The sequence below is a fragment of the Sapajus apella genome, unplaced genomic scaffold, assembly GCF_009761245.1.
Source record: "Sapajus apella isolate SASKATOON/1434 unplaced genomic scaffold, GSC_monkey_1.0 scaffold13, whole genome shotgun sequence".
Classification (NCBI taxonomy): Eukaryota; Metazoa; Chordata; class Mammalia; order Primates; family Cebidae; genus Sapajus; species Sapajus apella.
The window spans coordinates 18,394,780-18,411,760 of NW_022436953.1; the positions used below are offsets into that span (position 1 = coordinate 18,394,780).

Sequence of the window (16,981 nt, forward strand, 5' to 3'; positions counted from 1 at the left end):
TGCCTAGCACCATTTTCTTAGGATAATATTTTAAAATCAGAAATTTTCCAAGTCACTCATGAAATATATGCGAATTGTGAAAAATTCAAATACAAATGTGTAAAGGTTCAAAGTTATGGTCTACCAGTGCCTCTCTTCCCCCATCCTCCTCTTGTCTCTAGAGGTGACCCCTACTAACATTTATTTAGTCATCATAGTGATCTCAATAAGTAGAGTTTATGATGGGCTTGCTAAGTGCCAAACACTCTTCTAAGCACTTTACGTTGATTTTCTCATTTATTCCTTGCAACTACTCTGTGAGTTGCTAGAATTATTATGCTGGATTTACGGAGATAAATCGAGGCGATGCATTTAAGTAACTTGCCCAAGATTACACAGTAGTAGGGGCCGAGTTGTGATTCCAAATCAGCTGGCACATCTGGAGCCAGCATACACTCCAGAATTTGTACTTTTAACGAATTTGCTGTGTTGAATTTGCTAGGACAGTCTTGAATTGAGACATAGGAAGGTGACTTTAGGTTAGATAGAAGGATGAAATACCCAGACGTTTTTATGTGGTGAGGATAATGGATTTTTTTCTAATCGGTTAATTCAGTATTAGCTATTGTGCGGGAACATCGCTTTGACTTTTCTGAAGCACGAGGAGCCTAAGGAGTTTGCTTCGCTAAGGTGAAGGTACTTTCTTTGTATTGGTTGATGTTTATTACATTCCTGCCTGAAATAAGCAATGGATAAGTGTGGGGGAGTAGCAAATAAGTCAGTTAACTTTGGGGCAGTCTTCTAACAATGTATAGATAACAGTCATTAAGAACGACAGCTTCTTAGATACTTAATATGACATTTACTAATAAAGACATTTATTAGTCTTTATATTTGACTAAATTGGTTGGTTTGTGGCTCTGAGATTACACTGAATATTGTAGATTACTGATATTGTCAGGCTGGTAGCCAGAATCTAAGTGAAATTTCTCTTGGGCTCTAAGGCAAAGGTAAGACTGTGGTTCACCTTAATAATGTAGTGTAGGACAATTTCCTGGAGTTTAAACACAGTATATTTTCCTTTTTTTTTTTTTTTAATATAGTAAGGCTGTTTTACAAATACTTTCTAAAAAAGACCAGAAGAGGTGTTATTTAAAAGTTTAAAAAGTGTTTGAAGATGTTGTTTGTTAGCAGCTTTTTTACTTGTGCTGTTAAACTTTTGCTATGACAGTAGCATTCAGCGTCTTTACCTAGCAAGAGAGAAGTTTGAACATATAAACTGGTAGTCAGTGAAAAAGCCTCACCCATTCTTTACTTATTTTTTTTTTACATAAATAGGGAGATTGCCTGATTTATATGTAATTTAGGGATATTGGCCTTTGCGAGGGTGGATTTGCTCCATTTGTCTAAAGAGGATAAAAATTGCTGTAGTCCTGAGAAGCTCATATTTATAATACATTTTAAAGTAGTGGAACTTGTTAATCAGCTGAATCAGCAGGCTGTGACCTCGCTAGCAGACATTGTCCTAGTTAAAAAGATCACAGAACAAGTTAAAACTAGCTTAAATAACATTGAGAGGTGGTGTTCATAAACAAAATACGTTAGTGAGTAGAAGAATAGATATTTGGTGTAGATACTGTTAAAAAACAATAAACCCTGAGCTAATCATTGAGTATTCATCATTTCCTTGGAAGCTGTTACTTCCTAGGACTTATTGTCCTCTGTTGAGCAAATGCTTTTGCATTTCTCTGTGGAATACAAGCTATTAATTAGAGTAAATATAACTGGTGTAACTATCTGTTTTATTATGTATACTCTTAGGGATAAAGAAAATATTGATAGTTAATGTTAAAGAGAGGGATTATATTTAGTAGAAAAAAATTCTTCTTGGTAAAGTACATGCAAATAAACCTATGAAAGGTTTATTTGAAGATAGTAGCTTGTTTTATCTGGCATTTGAAGTAATAACACAGCAGGAAAGACTAGAAAATCTCGCTTCACTAATTATCTTGAAAATCTTTTTCTAAAAACTGAAGGATAGGAACCTTACAAACAGACATCAAAAATGATTGATCAATCTTGGTAAGCAGGTGTCAAAATTAATTGGTTGGTTCCATGGTAACTTAGCTTTTTTTCTACTATAGGGATTTCACTAGGGAATAAAAGTGTTCTTCAAATGCTTCTTGAGGATAGAAGATTGATAGTTGGGGGAAGAAATGCAGAAGCAAATATAGTATCAAAAGTGGTACTTCAGTTCTCTTAGCATTGATTCGTCTTCTGTTTCCATTTGAAAAGAATAAAACACTCAGAATAACAAGCCATTCCTGCCTTACACAGGTAAAACAAAAAGAACATTGATTTTTCAGCCAAAGCTAGACTAAAGGATTTGGGATAGAGAATAAGAAATATATTTCAAATATAATAATCAAAGATATAGACTCTAATTCAAGTTGTATTTATTTGAATAGTTCAGTGTAATGTGAAGCAAGAAAACATTTTGCTATAATCTGTTTGAATGACATTCTCTTTTAGCGGGGGGTTCTTCAGAATTAATTTTGTACAGTAGTTGAGATTTATATAAATTTATATGCATATAATGAGTCTTGGTCTTTATATTAGTCAAATATAAAGGGATATGTTTTTACCCCACTTAAGTTAGTCAGACTTGGATATTTCATTTTGCACATTTAAAATGGAAGTATGCTGGGTGCCGTGGCTCAGGCTTGTAATCCCAGCACTTTGGGAGGCCGAGGCGGGATGATCCCTTGGGCTCAGAAGTTTGAGACCAGCCTGGGCAAGAAGATAGTGAGACCTCATCTCTACAAAAAATATTAAAAAAATAGCTGGGCATGGTGGCGCACACCTGTGGTCATAGCTAAAGAGGGAGTGAAGTGGAAGTATAGCTTGAGCCTGGGACGTTGAGGCTGCAGTGAGCTATGATCATGCCACTGTGCTCCAGCCTGGGTGTCAGAGCAGGACTCTTCTCACAATTTTATATATAAATATGTGAAACATTCTATCTGTGGTGACAGCAAAATGAAGATATAATAATATAATGTCAGGAATTAGGTTGTTATTGCAAACAAAAAGGGGCAGAATTAATGGGTAAACTCTTCCCCTAAGCTGTTAAAAATATATGCATATGCAAATTCATATGTATTTTGAATCCTTTTTACTTGTAGGGAAACTAACAGCAACTGTAAACTTAAACTGAACGTTCCCTGTCCCCAACAAGACTTCTTTATTTCAAAGTTATATTGTAGTAAAGAAGACTTCTTTATTTCAAAGTTGTATTGTAATAGATAATTTATATCCATGGATTATTTTTACATTATTAAAGTATATAATCACACAGTAGGAATTTAATTTAAATTGCGTGTTTCTTAGATTCTAAATTGATAAGGTAAGTTACTTGTAGTAGCATGGTTTTCAAGAACACGTGTCTGGATGATTTGGCCCCTTTAGCGGACTAGACTCACCTCTCCTTTTCTCTGCCCTGACTGATCTTTTAAAGTTCCTTGAAAGTGTCACATTCTTTTTGGCCTCAATGCACTTTATACACAGTTACTTCTGTAAACTCTTTCCTGTCTTTGGTCTTTGCTTGGATGATTACTTATTGTCCTTCTAATCTTAGCTTAAATACTGGTTTCTAAAGGAGGCTTGTCTGACTCTTCACACTAGGTTACCCCTTATATACTACCCTATAGGGCTGTTTTTCCTTCTTGGTATTGTGAAAAATGAGGTGTTTAATTATAATTTTGATAGCTATTTAAACAATATCTTAAAGAGATTTACTGAGGTGTAATTGTTAAAATAAACGGCACAATTTAAAATGTACAATTTATTTATTTAAATTGTACAATATAATGTTTTGTCATATGTATTTGCAGCTGTAACTATCACCACAGTCAAAATCATAAAAGTATCAATCACCCTAGAAAGATCCCATGTGTTTCCTTTGTAAACCTTCCCTCTTCCAGTTGCCTATTCCTGTCCCAGGGCAACTTTTGATCTGCTTTCTCTCATTATAGATTTGTTGGTATTTTCTAGAACTTTTTGTAAATAGAATCATACATTATATACTGCTGTTTTGTCTGGCTTCTTTCACACAGCCTGTTTGAGATTAATTCATGGTGTATTAGTTTATTCTACTGCTGAATGGTGTACCAGTGTCTGGATACACCATAATTTGTTTATCCATTCAACTGCTGATGGACATTTGGATTGTTTCAAATTTTTGGCTGCTCCTTATAAAGCTGCCATGAAGTTTCACATGGAAGTTTTTATGTCTTTGTATGGACATATGCTTTCCTTTCTCTTGGGGAAATACCCGAGAATGGCTGGATCATATGGTAGATATATGTGCAACTTTTAAAGAAACTGAGAAACTGTTTTCCAAAGTAGTTATATCATTTATGTTCCCACCACCAGTAAGTCAGTATTCTATCTAGTTAATTCACATCCATGCCAATACTTGGTATGGTTAGTCATTTAAATTTTAGTGATTCTAATAGGTGAATGGTATATTATTGGGTTTTAATTTGCATTTCCCTAATGACTAATGATACTGAGTATCTTCTCATGTGCTTATTTGCCATCTGTATATCTTCTTTAGTAGGTATCTATTCAAATCTTTTGTGTGTTAAAAACATTTTCTTACTGATTTTGTGAGTTCTTTACATTTTCTGGATTACTACCTTCTTATGAGGTATATCATTTGCATATATTTTCTACCAGTCTGGGGCTTGTCTATGAAAACACAATGAAAAGAAAATTAAATCTCTTGACAGTGTTTTTCAAAGAACCTAATTTTTAAATTGATGAATTCCGTTTTATCACTTTTTTCTTTTATGGATTATGCTTTTTATGTTGTACCTAAGAAAACTTTGCCTAGGCGGGGTATCATGGCTCATGTCTGTAATCCCAGCACTTTGGGAACTCAAGGCTGGAGGATCACTTGATTTTAGGAGTTTGAGACCAGCCTGGGAAACAAGGCAAGACCTTGCTGCTACAAAAATGTTTGAAAAATTAGCTGGGTGTGGGTATGCGCATGTCGCCCAGCTACTTGGAAGGCTGAGATGGGAGGATCACTTGAATACAGGAATTGGAGGCTGTAGTGAGCTGAGCTGTGATTGTGCCACTCTACTCCAGCCTGGGCAACACAGCAAGACCCTGCCTTTAAAAAATTTTAAAAAAAAAGGAAAACTGCCTAAACCAATTTGGTGAATATTTTCTTCATTTTGTTTTTCCTCTAGAAGTTTTATAATTTTATATTTTACATTTAGATTTGTGGTCCATTTTAAGTTAATTTCTATATGTGGAGAGAGGTATGGATCTAAATTCAGTTTTTTGGGATATAGATATTTAGCACTATTTGTTGAAAAGAGTGTTCTTTTTCTGTTAAAGTATCTTTGTACCTTTGTTGAAACCATTCATGTATTTGTGTTACTATTTCTGGACTCTGCTTTGTTTCTTGATCTCTTTGTCTATTTGTATATCAATACAACAGTGTCTTGATTATTATTTCTTTATAAGTGTTGAATTCAGGTAGTGTTTTTCAATTTTGTTTTTTTCCAGTTAGTTTGGCTACTCTGAGTCTTTTGTATTTCCATATGAATTTTAGAATCAGCTTGTCAGTTTCTATAAAAAGCCTACTAGGATTTTGTCTGGAATTATGTTGAGTCAATAGATCAATTTTGGGGAAAAGGAACACCTTATCAAGTTTCCTAACATGGTATATCTGTTTATTTCTTTAGTTCTTTAATCTGTCAGCAGTGTTTTAACATTTCCAGTCAATAGGTCTTGCACCTGTTTTGTCAGATTTTTCCCTGTGTAGTTAATATTTTTGGATGCTATTGTAAATGGCATTTTTAAAACTTTCAGTTTTGATTGTTGCTATCATACTGAAAAACAACTGATTTTTGTGTTTTTTTATCTTGCAATCTTACCAAACTTAATTATAACTTGTATATATAGATTTTTGTAGATTCCTTATGGCTTTCTACTGAGATGACTATACTGTTTACAAAGAAAGATATGTTTACTCATTTCTTTGCAATCTAGATGCTGTTGTTTTTTCTTGCCTTATTTCATAGGCCAGAACCTCTATTACAGTGATGAATAGAGGTGATGAGAGTGGTCAATCTTATTCATGATTTAGGGGAAGATATTTGATCTTTAACAATTAATTATGATGTTACCTGTAAGTTTGTTTGTTTGTTTTTAAGATGCCTTTTATCACACTGAGAAAGTTCCCTTCTATTTCTAGTTTGCTAAGAGTTTTTACCAGTGATGGAAACTGGATTGTGTTAAATGCATTTTCTGTGCCCATTAAAAAAAATCATATGATTTTTTTCAAGTTTGTTAACATGGTGAATTATGTACATAATTTTTGAATGTTAAACAAAACTTACATTCCTGAGATAAACTTCATCTGAAATGATATGCATTTCTTTTTATATTAGGTTGGATTTGGTTTGTTGAAGTTTTATTTAGAATTTGGGTATATATGTTCATGAGAGATATTAGTCTGCACTTTTCTTGTAATATATGACTAGTTTTGGTGACAAGACAATGCTGGCATTATATAATGAGCCCCATGAGACTCTCCTGATCATTTGCTGAAAGAGTTTTTATGAAATTGGCATTATATCTTCATTACGTATTTGGTGGAATTCACCATTGAGGCCCTCTAGGCCTGAAGTTTTTTTAAACTCCAAATTCAACTTATTAATATAAATTCAACTTATTTAATATACATAAGGCTATATGACTAGAATCCTTTAAAATTTATTGGCCAGAATATTGTATATCTTGGTAAATATTTCTTTGTGCATGTGAAAAGAATGCATGTTCTTCTGTTGATGGGTGGAGTATTGTATACATTTCAGTTAGGTCAGCTTGATTGATAGTCTTGTTCAAGTCTTCTACAGTCATTCTGATTTTCTGTCTGTTTTTATCACTTATTGAGAGAAGGGTATCTTCAGTTATAATTTTGTATTTTCCTCTTTCTCCCTGCAGTCTTTTATTTTTAAATGTATATTTTATTGCATTTTAGGTTTTGGGGTACATGTGACGAGCATGCAAGATTGTTTCATAGGTACATACATGGCAGTGTGGTTTGCTGCCTTCCTCCCCATCACCTATATCTGGCATTTCTCCCCATGCTATCCCTCCCCAACTCCCCACCCCCTGCTGTCCCTCCCCTAGTTCCCCCCTACAGACCTCAGTATGTGATGCTCCCCTCCTTGTGTCCATGTGTTCTCATTGTTTGGCACCCACCTATGAGTGAGAACATGCCAAGCTTGATTTTCTGTTCTTGTGTCAGTTTGCTGAGAATGATGGTTTCCATGTTCATCCATGTCCCTACAATTGACACTAACTCATCGTTTTTTATGGCTGCATAGTGTTCCATGGTGTATTATGTGCCACATTTTCCCTGTCCAGTCTATCATTGATGGGCATTTGGGTTGGTTCCAAGACTTTGCTATTGTAAACAGTGCTGCAGTGAACATTCGTGTGCATGTGTCCTTATAATAGAACAATTTATAATCCTTTGGGTATATACCCAGTAATGGGATTGCTGGGTCAAATGGAGTTTCTATTTCTAGGTCCTTGAGGAATCGCTACATTGTCTTCCACAATGGTTGGACTAATTTACACTCCCACCAACAGTGTAAAAGTGTTCCTATTTCTCCACATCCTCTCCAACATCTGTTGTTTCCAGATTTTTTAATGATTGCCATTCTAACTGGCGTGAGATGGTATCTCAATGTAGTTTTGATTTGCATTTCTCTAATAACCAGTGATGATGAGCATTTTTCATATGTTTGTTGGCCTCATATATGTCTTCTTTTGTAAAGTGTCTGTTCATATCCCTCACCCACTTTTGAATGGGCTTGTTTGTTTTTTTCTTGTAAATCTGTTTTAGTTCTTTGTAGATTCTGGATATTAGCCCTTTGTCAGATGGGTAGATTGCAAAATTTTTTTCCCATTCTGTTGGTTGCCGATTCACTCTAATGATAGTTTCTTTTGCTATGCAGAAGCTGTGGAGTTTGTTTAGGTCCCATTTGTCTATTTTGGCTTTTGTTGTCAATGCTTTTGGTATTTTGGTCATGAAGTCCTTGCCTATACCTATGTCCTGAATGGTTTTGCCTAGATTTTCTTCTAGAGTTTTTATGGGGTTAGGTCTTATGTTTAAGTCTTTAATCCACCTGGAGTTAATTTTAGTGTAAGGTGTCAGGAAGGGGTCCAGTTTCTGCTTTCTGCACATGGCCAGCCAGTTTTCCCAGCACCATTTATTAAACAGGGAATCCTTTCCCCATTGCTTGTTTTTGTCTGGTTTGTCAAAGATCAGATGGTTGTAGATGTGTGGCATTGCCTCTGAGGCCTCTGTTCTGTTCCATTGGTCTATATCTCTGTTTTGGTACCAGTACCATGCTGTTTTGATTACTGTAGCCTTGTAGTATAGTTTGAAGTCCAGTAGTGTGATGCCTCCCACTTTGTTCTTTTTGCTTAGAATTTACTTGGCTATGTGGGCTCTCTTTTGGTTCCATATGAAGTTTAAGGTGTTTTTTTCCAGTTCTGTGGAGAAGGTCATTGGTAGCTTGATGGGGATAGCGCTGAATCTGTAAATTACTTTGGGCAGTATGGCCATTAAAAATATGGAGTGCTTCATGAATTTGCATGTTATCCTTGCGCAGGGGCCATGCTAATCTCTGTATCATTCCAATGTTAGTATATGTGCTGCCGAAGCAAACACCTTCCTGCAGTCTTATCTGTTTTTTCTTCATGTATTTTGAAACTGTTATTAGGTACATAAAATTTTGGATTATGTCCTCCTGATAAGTTGAGCCTTTATTATCCAATGACCCTTTGTTGAAAAGACTATCCTTTATTTATTAATTTGTCTTTGCAGCTTTATTGAAAATTAATTGGACATCTTTATGTATATTTATTTTTTGACTGTTTTCTATTTCATTGATCCATATATCTATCTTTTGCAAATTCCTCACTTACTTTATTAGTGTGTGCATGTATATATATATTTGAGATGGAGTCTCGCTCTGTTGCCCAGGCTAGAGTGCAGTGGCACAATCTTGGCTCACTTCAATATCTGCCTTCTGGGTTCAAGCGGTTCTCCTGCCTCAGCCTCTGGAGCAGCTGGGATTACAAGCACGTGCCACCATACCTGGCTAATTTTTATATTTTTGGTAGAGAAAGAGTTTCGGCATGTTGGCCAGGCTGGTCTCTAACTCCTGGCCTTGGGTAATCCGCTCACCTCGGCCTCCCAAAATGCTGGATTAGTATATTTTTACAGTAAATCTTGAAGTTAGATGATGAGATTCCCCCAACTTTATTTTTATTTTTGAAAATTTACTTGGTTATTCTAGTTCATTTTGTTTTTCTTACACATTTTAGAACAGTTTGTCAAAAAAATCTTGCTGGGATTTTTATAGAGATTATATTGACTTAGCAAATCATTTTGAGGAGAATAGCAATATTGAATTATCTTGTTCTTCATTGCAGTATGTTTTCTCATATATTTGGGTTTTCACTGATTTTTTACAACAGTTTTTTGTAATTATCAGATATGGATTCTGTGTATATATTTTAGATTTTTTTTCCCCCCTGAGACAGAGTCTTGCCCTGTTACCCAGGCTGGAGTGCAATGGTGTGATCTCAGCTCACTGCAACTGCCTCCTCCCGTGTTCAAGTGATTCTCCTGCCTCAGCCTCCCTGGTAGCTGGGCTTACAAGCACCTGCCATCACGTCTGGCTAATTTTTTTTTGTAGTTTTAGTAGAGACGGGGGCTTTGCTATGTTGGCCAGACTGCTCTCCAACTCCTGAGCTCAGGGAAGCCACCCACCTCGACCTCCCAAAGTGCTGGGATTACAGGCATGAGCCATTGGGCCTGGCCATATTTTTAGATTTTATACCAAAATATTTTACGTTCTTTGAGGCTATTGTAATTGATATTATTTCTTTTAATTTCAATTTGCAGTTTGTAGACTTTAATAAATAATAAGGGAATACAATGAATGACTTTATGCCCATAAATTTGAAGTAGATGAACCAATTCCCTGTATCATACAAGTTAACAAAAGTCACTAATGAGGAAGTAAATGAAATGAATATTTCTATGTCTATTGAATAAAATATACATGAGATATTTTGACACAGGTATACAATCCCTAATAAACACATCAGGTTAAGTAGGGCATTCATCACCTCAAGCATTTATCCTTTCTTTGTGTTATAAACAATTCAAACATTATATTTTTTACCCATTAATCATCCCTATTTCCTTCACCCCAATACCTTTCCCAGCCTCAGGTAACCATCCTTCCACTATCTCCATCTCCATGAATTCAATCATTAGGTTTATACCTAGCAGTGGGATTGCTGAATCATGTGGTAATGCTATTTTTAATTTTTTGAGGGACCTCCAAACTGCTCTCCATAGTAGTTATACTAATTTTCATTCCCACCAACAGTGTAAGAGGGTTCCCTTTTCTCCATATACTGACCAGCATTTGTTTTTGCCTGCCGTTTGGATATGAGCTATTTCACTGGGGTGTGATATCTCATTGTAGTTTTTATTTTCATTTCTCTGATGATCAATGATGTTGAACATCTTTTTATATATCTTTTGATGTTGGTATGTCTTCTTTTGAGAAATGTCTATTCAAATCTTTTGCACATTTTTGAATTGGATTATTAGTTTTTTTCTTATAGTATTGGTTGAGCTTATTATATATTCTGGTTTTTCATCCCTTGTCCGAATGATAGTTTGTGAATATTTTCTTCCATTCTGTGGATTGTCTTTTCATGTTGTTGATTGTTTCCTTTGCTGCGTAGAAGCTTTTTAACTTGATGTGATCCCATTTATCCATTTTTGCTTTGGTTTCCTGTGCTTGTGGGGTATTACTCAAGAAATTTTTGCCTAGTCCCTGGGTATCCTGGAGAGTTTTCCCAATGTTGTAGTAGTTTCATAGGTTGAGGTCTTAGATTTCTAAGTCTTTAGTCCATTTTCATTTGATTTTTATATATGGTGAGAGATAGGAGTCTAGTTTCGTTGTTTTTCATATACACATCCAGTTTTCCTGGCACAATTTATTGACAGAACTTTTCCTTTCCCAGTATATGTGCTTGGCACCTTTGTCAAAAAATGAGTTCACTGTAATATATGGATTTATTCTGGGCTCTCTATTCTGTACTTGGCCTTTGTGTCTTTTTTTTTTTATTTTTTAATGTCAGTACCATGCTGCTTTGGTTACTATAGCTCTGTAGTACAATTTGAAGTCAGGTAATATGATACTTCAGGTATTGCTCTTTTTGCTCAGATAGGCTTTGGCTATTCTGGGTCTTTTTGGTTCCACATAAATTTTAGGACTGTTTTTTCTATTTCTGTGAAAAATGTCATTGGCATTTTGATAGGGATTGCATTGAATCGGCAGATTGAGTTGGACAGTATGGACATTTTAACAATATTAATTCTTCTAATCCATGAACATGAAATATCTTTCCACTTTTTTGGTATTCTCTTCAGTTTCTTCATCAGTGTTTTATAGTTTCATTTTAGGGATCATTCACTTTTTTGGTTAATTCCTAGGTGTTTAATTTTATATGTAGCTATTGCCAGTGGTATTACTTTCTCAATTTCTTTTTCAGGTTGTTTGCTGTTGGCATACAGAAATGCTACTGATTTTTGTATGTTGATTTCATATCCTGTAACATTACTGAATTTGTTTATCAGTTCTATTAGTTTCTCAGTAGAGTCTTTAGGTTTTTCCAAATACAAAATCATATCATCTTCAAACAAAGATAATTTGTCTTCTTTCTTTCTCATTTGGATGCCTTTTACATCTCTCTTGTCTGATTGTTCTAGCTACGACTTCCAGTACTATATTGAATAACAGTGGTGAAAGTGGGTATCCTAGTGTTCCTGATCTTAGAGGAAAGGCTTTCAGCTTTTCTTCATTCAGCCTAATACTAGCTGTGGGTCTTTAGTATATAGATTTTATTATGTTAAGGCATGTTCTATCTCCAGTTTTTTGAGGGTTTTTATTATGAAAGGATGTTGAATTTTATCAAATGCTTTTCCAGCATAAAATAAAAGGGTCATATGGTTTTTGTCCTTCTTTCTGTTCACATGATGTATCACATGGATCGATTTTGCATATGCTGAACCATCCTTGCATCCCAGGGATATATCTCACTTGATCATGATGAATGACCTTTTTAATGTGTTGTTGAATGTTGTGTGCTAGTATTTTGTTGAGGATTTTTGCATCAGTATTAATCAGGGATATTGGCCTGTAATTTTTTTTTTTTTTTAATTATGTGTCTTTGGTTTTGATATCAGGGTAATACTGGCTTTGTGTTATAGAATGAGTTTGAAAGTATTCCTTCCTCCTCTAATTTTCAGAGAAGTTTGAATAGGATTGATGTTAGTTCTTCTTTAGTATTAATGGCCACTCTGGCTTTCTTCTGATAATAGTGTGCATGTTGTTGTAGGGTGCCAGCCCCCACACACCACCCGTGGGTACCCCGAGTTTGGTGGTGACAAAGGAATGAGGAAAAGACTGAGAAAAAGACAGGTTAAGAATGTATAAAGTGGCACCAGGGGGCCAGTGCAAAACTGGAGGTTGCTAAGGCCTTGAGCTCTGATCTTCCACAGTATTTATTGGTTACAGTTTCTTTGATCTATAGGATAGGTAGAGGAGTGATGGCGGGGAGAGGATGACATGATGGTGGGGTGAATCAGTGAGCGGGAACTGGTGTGTCATTCTAAAGATTGATGACAGTGGCGGTTTTGGGAGTTTCACAAAACAAGAACCTATGGTTATCTTTAGCCTATTATCTATGTGCAGCTGGTAGAATATGGGCCTAACAAGGAACCTACAAGTCTGGCTACGTTTTAGTGCTATGAAGGGGTTTTATATCCTTGAGCACAAGGTTTATTGTAACAGAGCCTATGTCACCCTGCACCCGGAACATGAGGCATGGAGAAGTTTGCCTCCCCAGAGGCCTCCTGCAGTTTGCCATGGTTTGTTGTTCCCAGTTTATGTGTTACTTATAAGCAATTTATGTAGGCACTCTGTAAGTCCTTTCTCCTTTTCTGCTTCCCCCAACGTGTTGTGTCTTTTGTTTTTACTTGGAAAGAATAGTGTATAGTTTTTTAAGTTATTGAATCTAACAATCTTTTATTGGTTTTTTGAGATGTTTACATGTGGTGTATTTTTATATTTTCTAGCATTCCATTTTAAATTTCTGTTGGCCTTCTAGGTATGTGTGTTGGTATTATTATTTTAGTGGTTATTTGATAGGGCTAATGATAACAATATGCATGCCTAACTTTTTATAATCTATTCAGAGTTAATATTGTATTTCTTTTAGTCAAATTTAGAAGTTTTAGAACGATACAGTTTCATTTATCCTCCTTCACTGACCTTTGCTGTAATTGTCATATTTTTATGACATATACATATATGGCAAACTCTATCAGAAAAACTTATAAATTTTGCTTTTAACAGTCATACATATTTTATAGAACCTAAGTGGAAAAAAATAGTCTCATATTTTCTCAGATATTTATTCTTTATTTTGTTCTTTGTTGATTTCTGAAGATATAAATTTTCTCCAGTGTCCTTTCCCTTCAGTTTGAAGGACTTTCTTTTCATTTCTTCTAAAGCACAACTGCTACTGATACATTTTCTTAGGTTCCCTTGATCTAAGAATATCTTTGTTTTGTCTTCTTTCCTCAGGATGTTTTTGCTGGTATAGAATTCTGGGTGGATATTTTCTTTTCTTTCAGCATTAAAAAAATGTTTTATGATTATTTTCTGATTTCCATTGTTTCTGATGAGAAATCTGCAATCATTCAAATTATTTTCCCTCTCTATATAATGTAATTTATTTCTAGCTGTTTTCAAGACTTTTTGACATCTTTTGTTTTCAGCATTTCAGATTATGAAATATTTGGGTGTAGTTTTTAAAATTTATCTAATTTAGGGTTTGTTACACTTCTGGAATCTATATTTGTTATCTTTCAGCAAATAAGGGATTTATAAAAAAACATAATTTTTTCATATATATATATATATACACATATATATATTTGCACCAGTCTTTTTTGACCCTCTGTCTGAAACTTGAGGGACACTAATATGGGCTTTTGATTAAGCTCCATAGGTCTTTGAAGCTCTGTTCTTTTTGTTTGTTTTCGCAATCTGTTTCTTGCTTCACATTGAATTATCATCAGGCTTACTGACTATTACCTCTGTCATCTCCATTCAGCTTTTGAGCCCATTCAGTCATTTTCTAATTTAAGATGTGGTATGTTTCAGTCCTAACATTTTTATTTTATTATTTTTAATGATTTATTTTCTCTGTTGAGAACTTTGCTTTCTGTTATTTTAATTGTCTTTACCTCCTGGAGCCTAGTTATAATCATTAATCTCTTTGATGGTTTTAATTTTTGGGGTTCTCAGAATTAGTACCCACTGATTATCTTTTCTTTTGAAAATTTTTGTTACATTTCTCTTGTTCTTTGTATGTTGAGTAATTTTGGATTGATTCTAAATATTTTATGAGTGTTACATTGTTTGGATTCTGGGCCCTGTTATTATCTGGAAAGTGTTGATTGCTTATTTATTTAAGTGTGTGTATATATATATATATTTGTATAATAAATTATATTTGTGTTATGTGAATGTCTCTCTCTCTTTCTCTCTGACTCTCATAGGTAACTAACCAGCTAAATTACCAGCTAAGTTAAAAAGGTAGCAAATTCTGTTTTGTGTTCTGTCACTAGTGGTTCTAATCTCAGTTCCATTTTCAGTGCCTTTAGATTTGAAGGTACTGGTGCCACTCAGGGATTAGATGGAGACTTGTGCAATGTTCTAAATTCTAGTTCACTTTTCAAAGCCTTTGTTAAGTTTCTTTTGGCCTGTTACACACAGGAGCATCTCAGGTTGAGATGCTCAGGTTGAGCTTGGGTCTTTTGTAGGTTCATTTACAGAATTAGGGTATCTTCTTTAGCTCTCTCTTCATTGGGATTTCCCTCAGACTCTGGCTAAGAGGAGCACCCCTTCTCAGTTATTCTGGCTGGAAAGACAGAATTCCTGTAAGAGGAGTTCATGTGAACATTTACATGCTGTTACTATTCTCTCAAGGATTGCTGTTCTTTCCATCTCTATGGCTGTTTTAGTGTAAGCCCTGTTTTTCTTTTTTTCTTTCTTAGGCTGTGCAGTAGCCCTTTGATTTATTTCTTAGCTTCTCATTTTTTCCTTGCTATCCTTTATTTCTACCACAGTTTGCTTTTGTAGAATACACGTTTTGTCATATCTTTTCCTTGCCTAAGACAGTGATCCCAAAGTTTCTGAAGAAAAATCTGTTGTTATTGAAATTGTCATTCTCCTATAGGTAATGTGTTGTTTGTCTTTGCCTGCTTTCTTTTCTTTTCCTCTCTTTAGTTTTCAGAGGTTTGATTATGATGTCTATCAGTGTAGAATTATTTGAGTTTATTACATTTATTATTTACTCAGCTTCTTGCTGTGTAGGTTTATCTTTTTTTTCAACATTTGGAAAGTTTTCAGTTATTTCTTCACACTCTTTCTTCTTCCAGTGGGAAAATATGACAAATGTTTTAATCTTTTTAAATTGACTTTCAGGTGACTAAGGTTTTGTCCATTTCATTCAATCTACTTCTCTCTGTTCACATTGTATGATTTTTGTCTATATCGATGCTCACTGATTTGTGCCTCTGGCATTTCCATTCTGTTATAGAGCCTATCAAGTGAGGTTTTATAGAAAACCTTGTTTCATTGTATTTCCATTTTGTTATTTTAATCTTCTATTTTCTTGCTGATACTTTTATATTTATTTGAAAGTGTCTGTAGCTGCTTATTGGGCCTTTTGCTGACAGCTGCTTTAAGATACTTGTCAGATAATTTCAGCATCTTTGTCACATCAGTAATGGTAGCTGCTGATTACTTTTCTCAAGTGAGTTAAAATTTTATTATATCTTGGTATGAGAAGTAATTTAGAATTGTATTCCAGGTATTTTGGGTATTGTATATGAGACCGTCTTAGTCCATTTTATGGTGCTATAACAGAATACTCAAGACTTGGTAATATGGCTTGGCTGTGTCCCCACCCAAATCTCAACTTGAATTATATCTTCTAGAATTCCCACATGTTGTGAGAGGCACCCAGGGGAAGGTAATTGAATCATGGGGGCCGATCTTTCTCATGCTATTCTCGTGATAATGAATAAGTCTCATGAGATCTGATGGGTTTATCAGGGGTTTCTGCTTTTGCTTCTTTCTCATTTTTCTCTTGCTGTTGCCATGAAAGAAGTGCCTTTTGCCTCCCACCATGATTCTGAGCCCTCCCCAGCTGCATGGAACTGTAAGTCTCTTAAACCTCTTTTTATTCCCAGTTTTGGGTGTGTCTTCATCAGCAGTGTGAAAACAGACTAATAGAGTAAATTGGTACCAGTAGAGTGGGGCATTGCTGAAAAGATACCCGAAAATATGGAAGCAACTTTGGAACTGGGTAACAGGCAGAGATTGGAGTGGTTTGGAGGGCTCAGAAGAAAACAGGAAAATGTGGGAAAGTTTGGAACTTCTTAGAGACTTATTGACTAGCTTTGACAGAAATGCTGATAGTGATATGAACAATAAGGTCCAGGCTGAGGTGGTCAACTTAGATGGAGATGAGGAACTTGTTGGGAACTGGAGCAAAGGTGACTCTTGTAATGCTTCAGCAAAGAGACTGGTGGCATTTCCACCCTGCTCTTAAGATTTGTGGAACTTTGAACTTGAGAGAGATGATTTAAGATATCTGGCAGAAGAAATTTCTAAGCAGCAAAGGAATGCTGTGTCTTGGGTGCTGTTAGGGGTATTCCATTTTAAAAGGGAAACAGCATAAAAGTTTGGAAAATGTGAAGCCTGACAATGTGATAGAAAAGAAAATCCCATTTTCTGAGGAGAAA

General features: G+C 35.1%; 1 protein-coding gene and 1 non-coding gene across 8 annotated transcripts in view; one reads left to right on the forward strand and one right to left on the reverse strand.

Annotated features, from left to right (window-relative positions):
* The window catches only part of ATRNL1 (attractin like 1), an 842,256-nt gene that overhangs the window by 959 nt on the left and 824,316 nt on the right, over nucleotides 1–16,981 (forward strand). Inside the window, exons 1-3 of one of the 7 annotated variants that reach the window (XM_032281125.1) lie at nucleotides 10,001–10,044; nucleotides 11,653–11,655; nucleotides 16,101–16,115. The exons of the other annotated variants lie outside the window; for them this stretch is intronic. Coding sequence (XP_032137016.1) covers nucleotides 10,016–10,044; nucleotides 11,653–11,655; nucleotides 16,101–16,115 — 47 coding nt within the window. The 5' untranslated portion in view covers nucleotides 10,001–10,015. Of the gene's footprint in view, nucleotides 1–10,000; nucleotides 10,045–11,652; nucleotides 11,656–16,100; nucleotides 16,116–16,981 lie in introns of those variants that run through there. 7 annotated transcript variants of the gene reach the window in all.
* LOC116554235 lies at nucleotides 8,637–8,740 on the reverse strand. Its single transcript, XR_004270120.1, has one exon. It is a non-coding gene; the product is annotated as a U6 spliceosomal RNA (small nuclear RNA).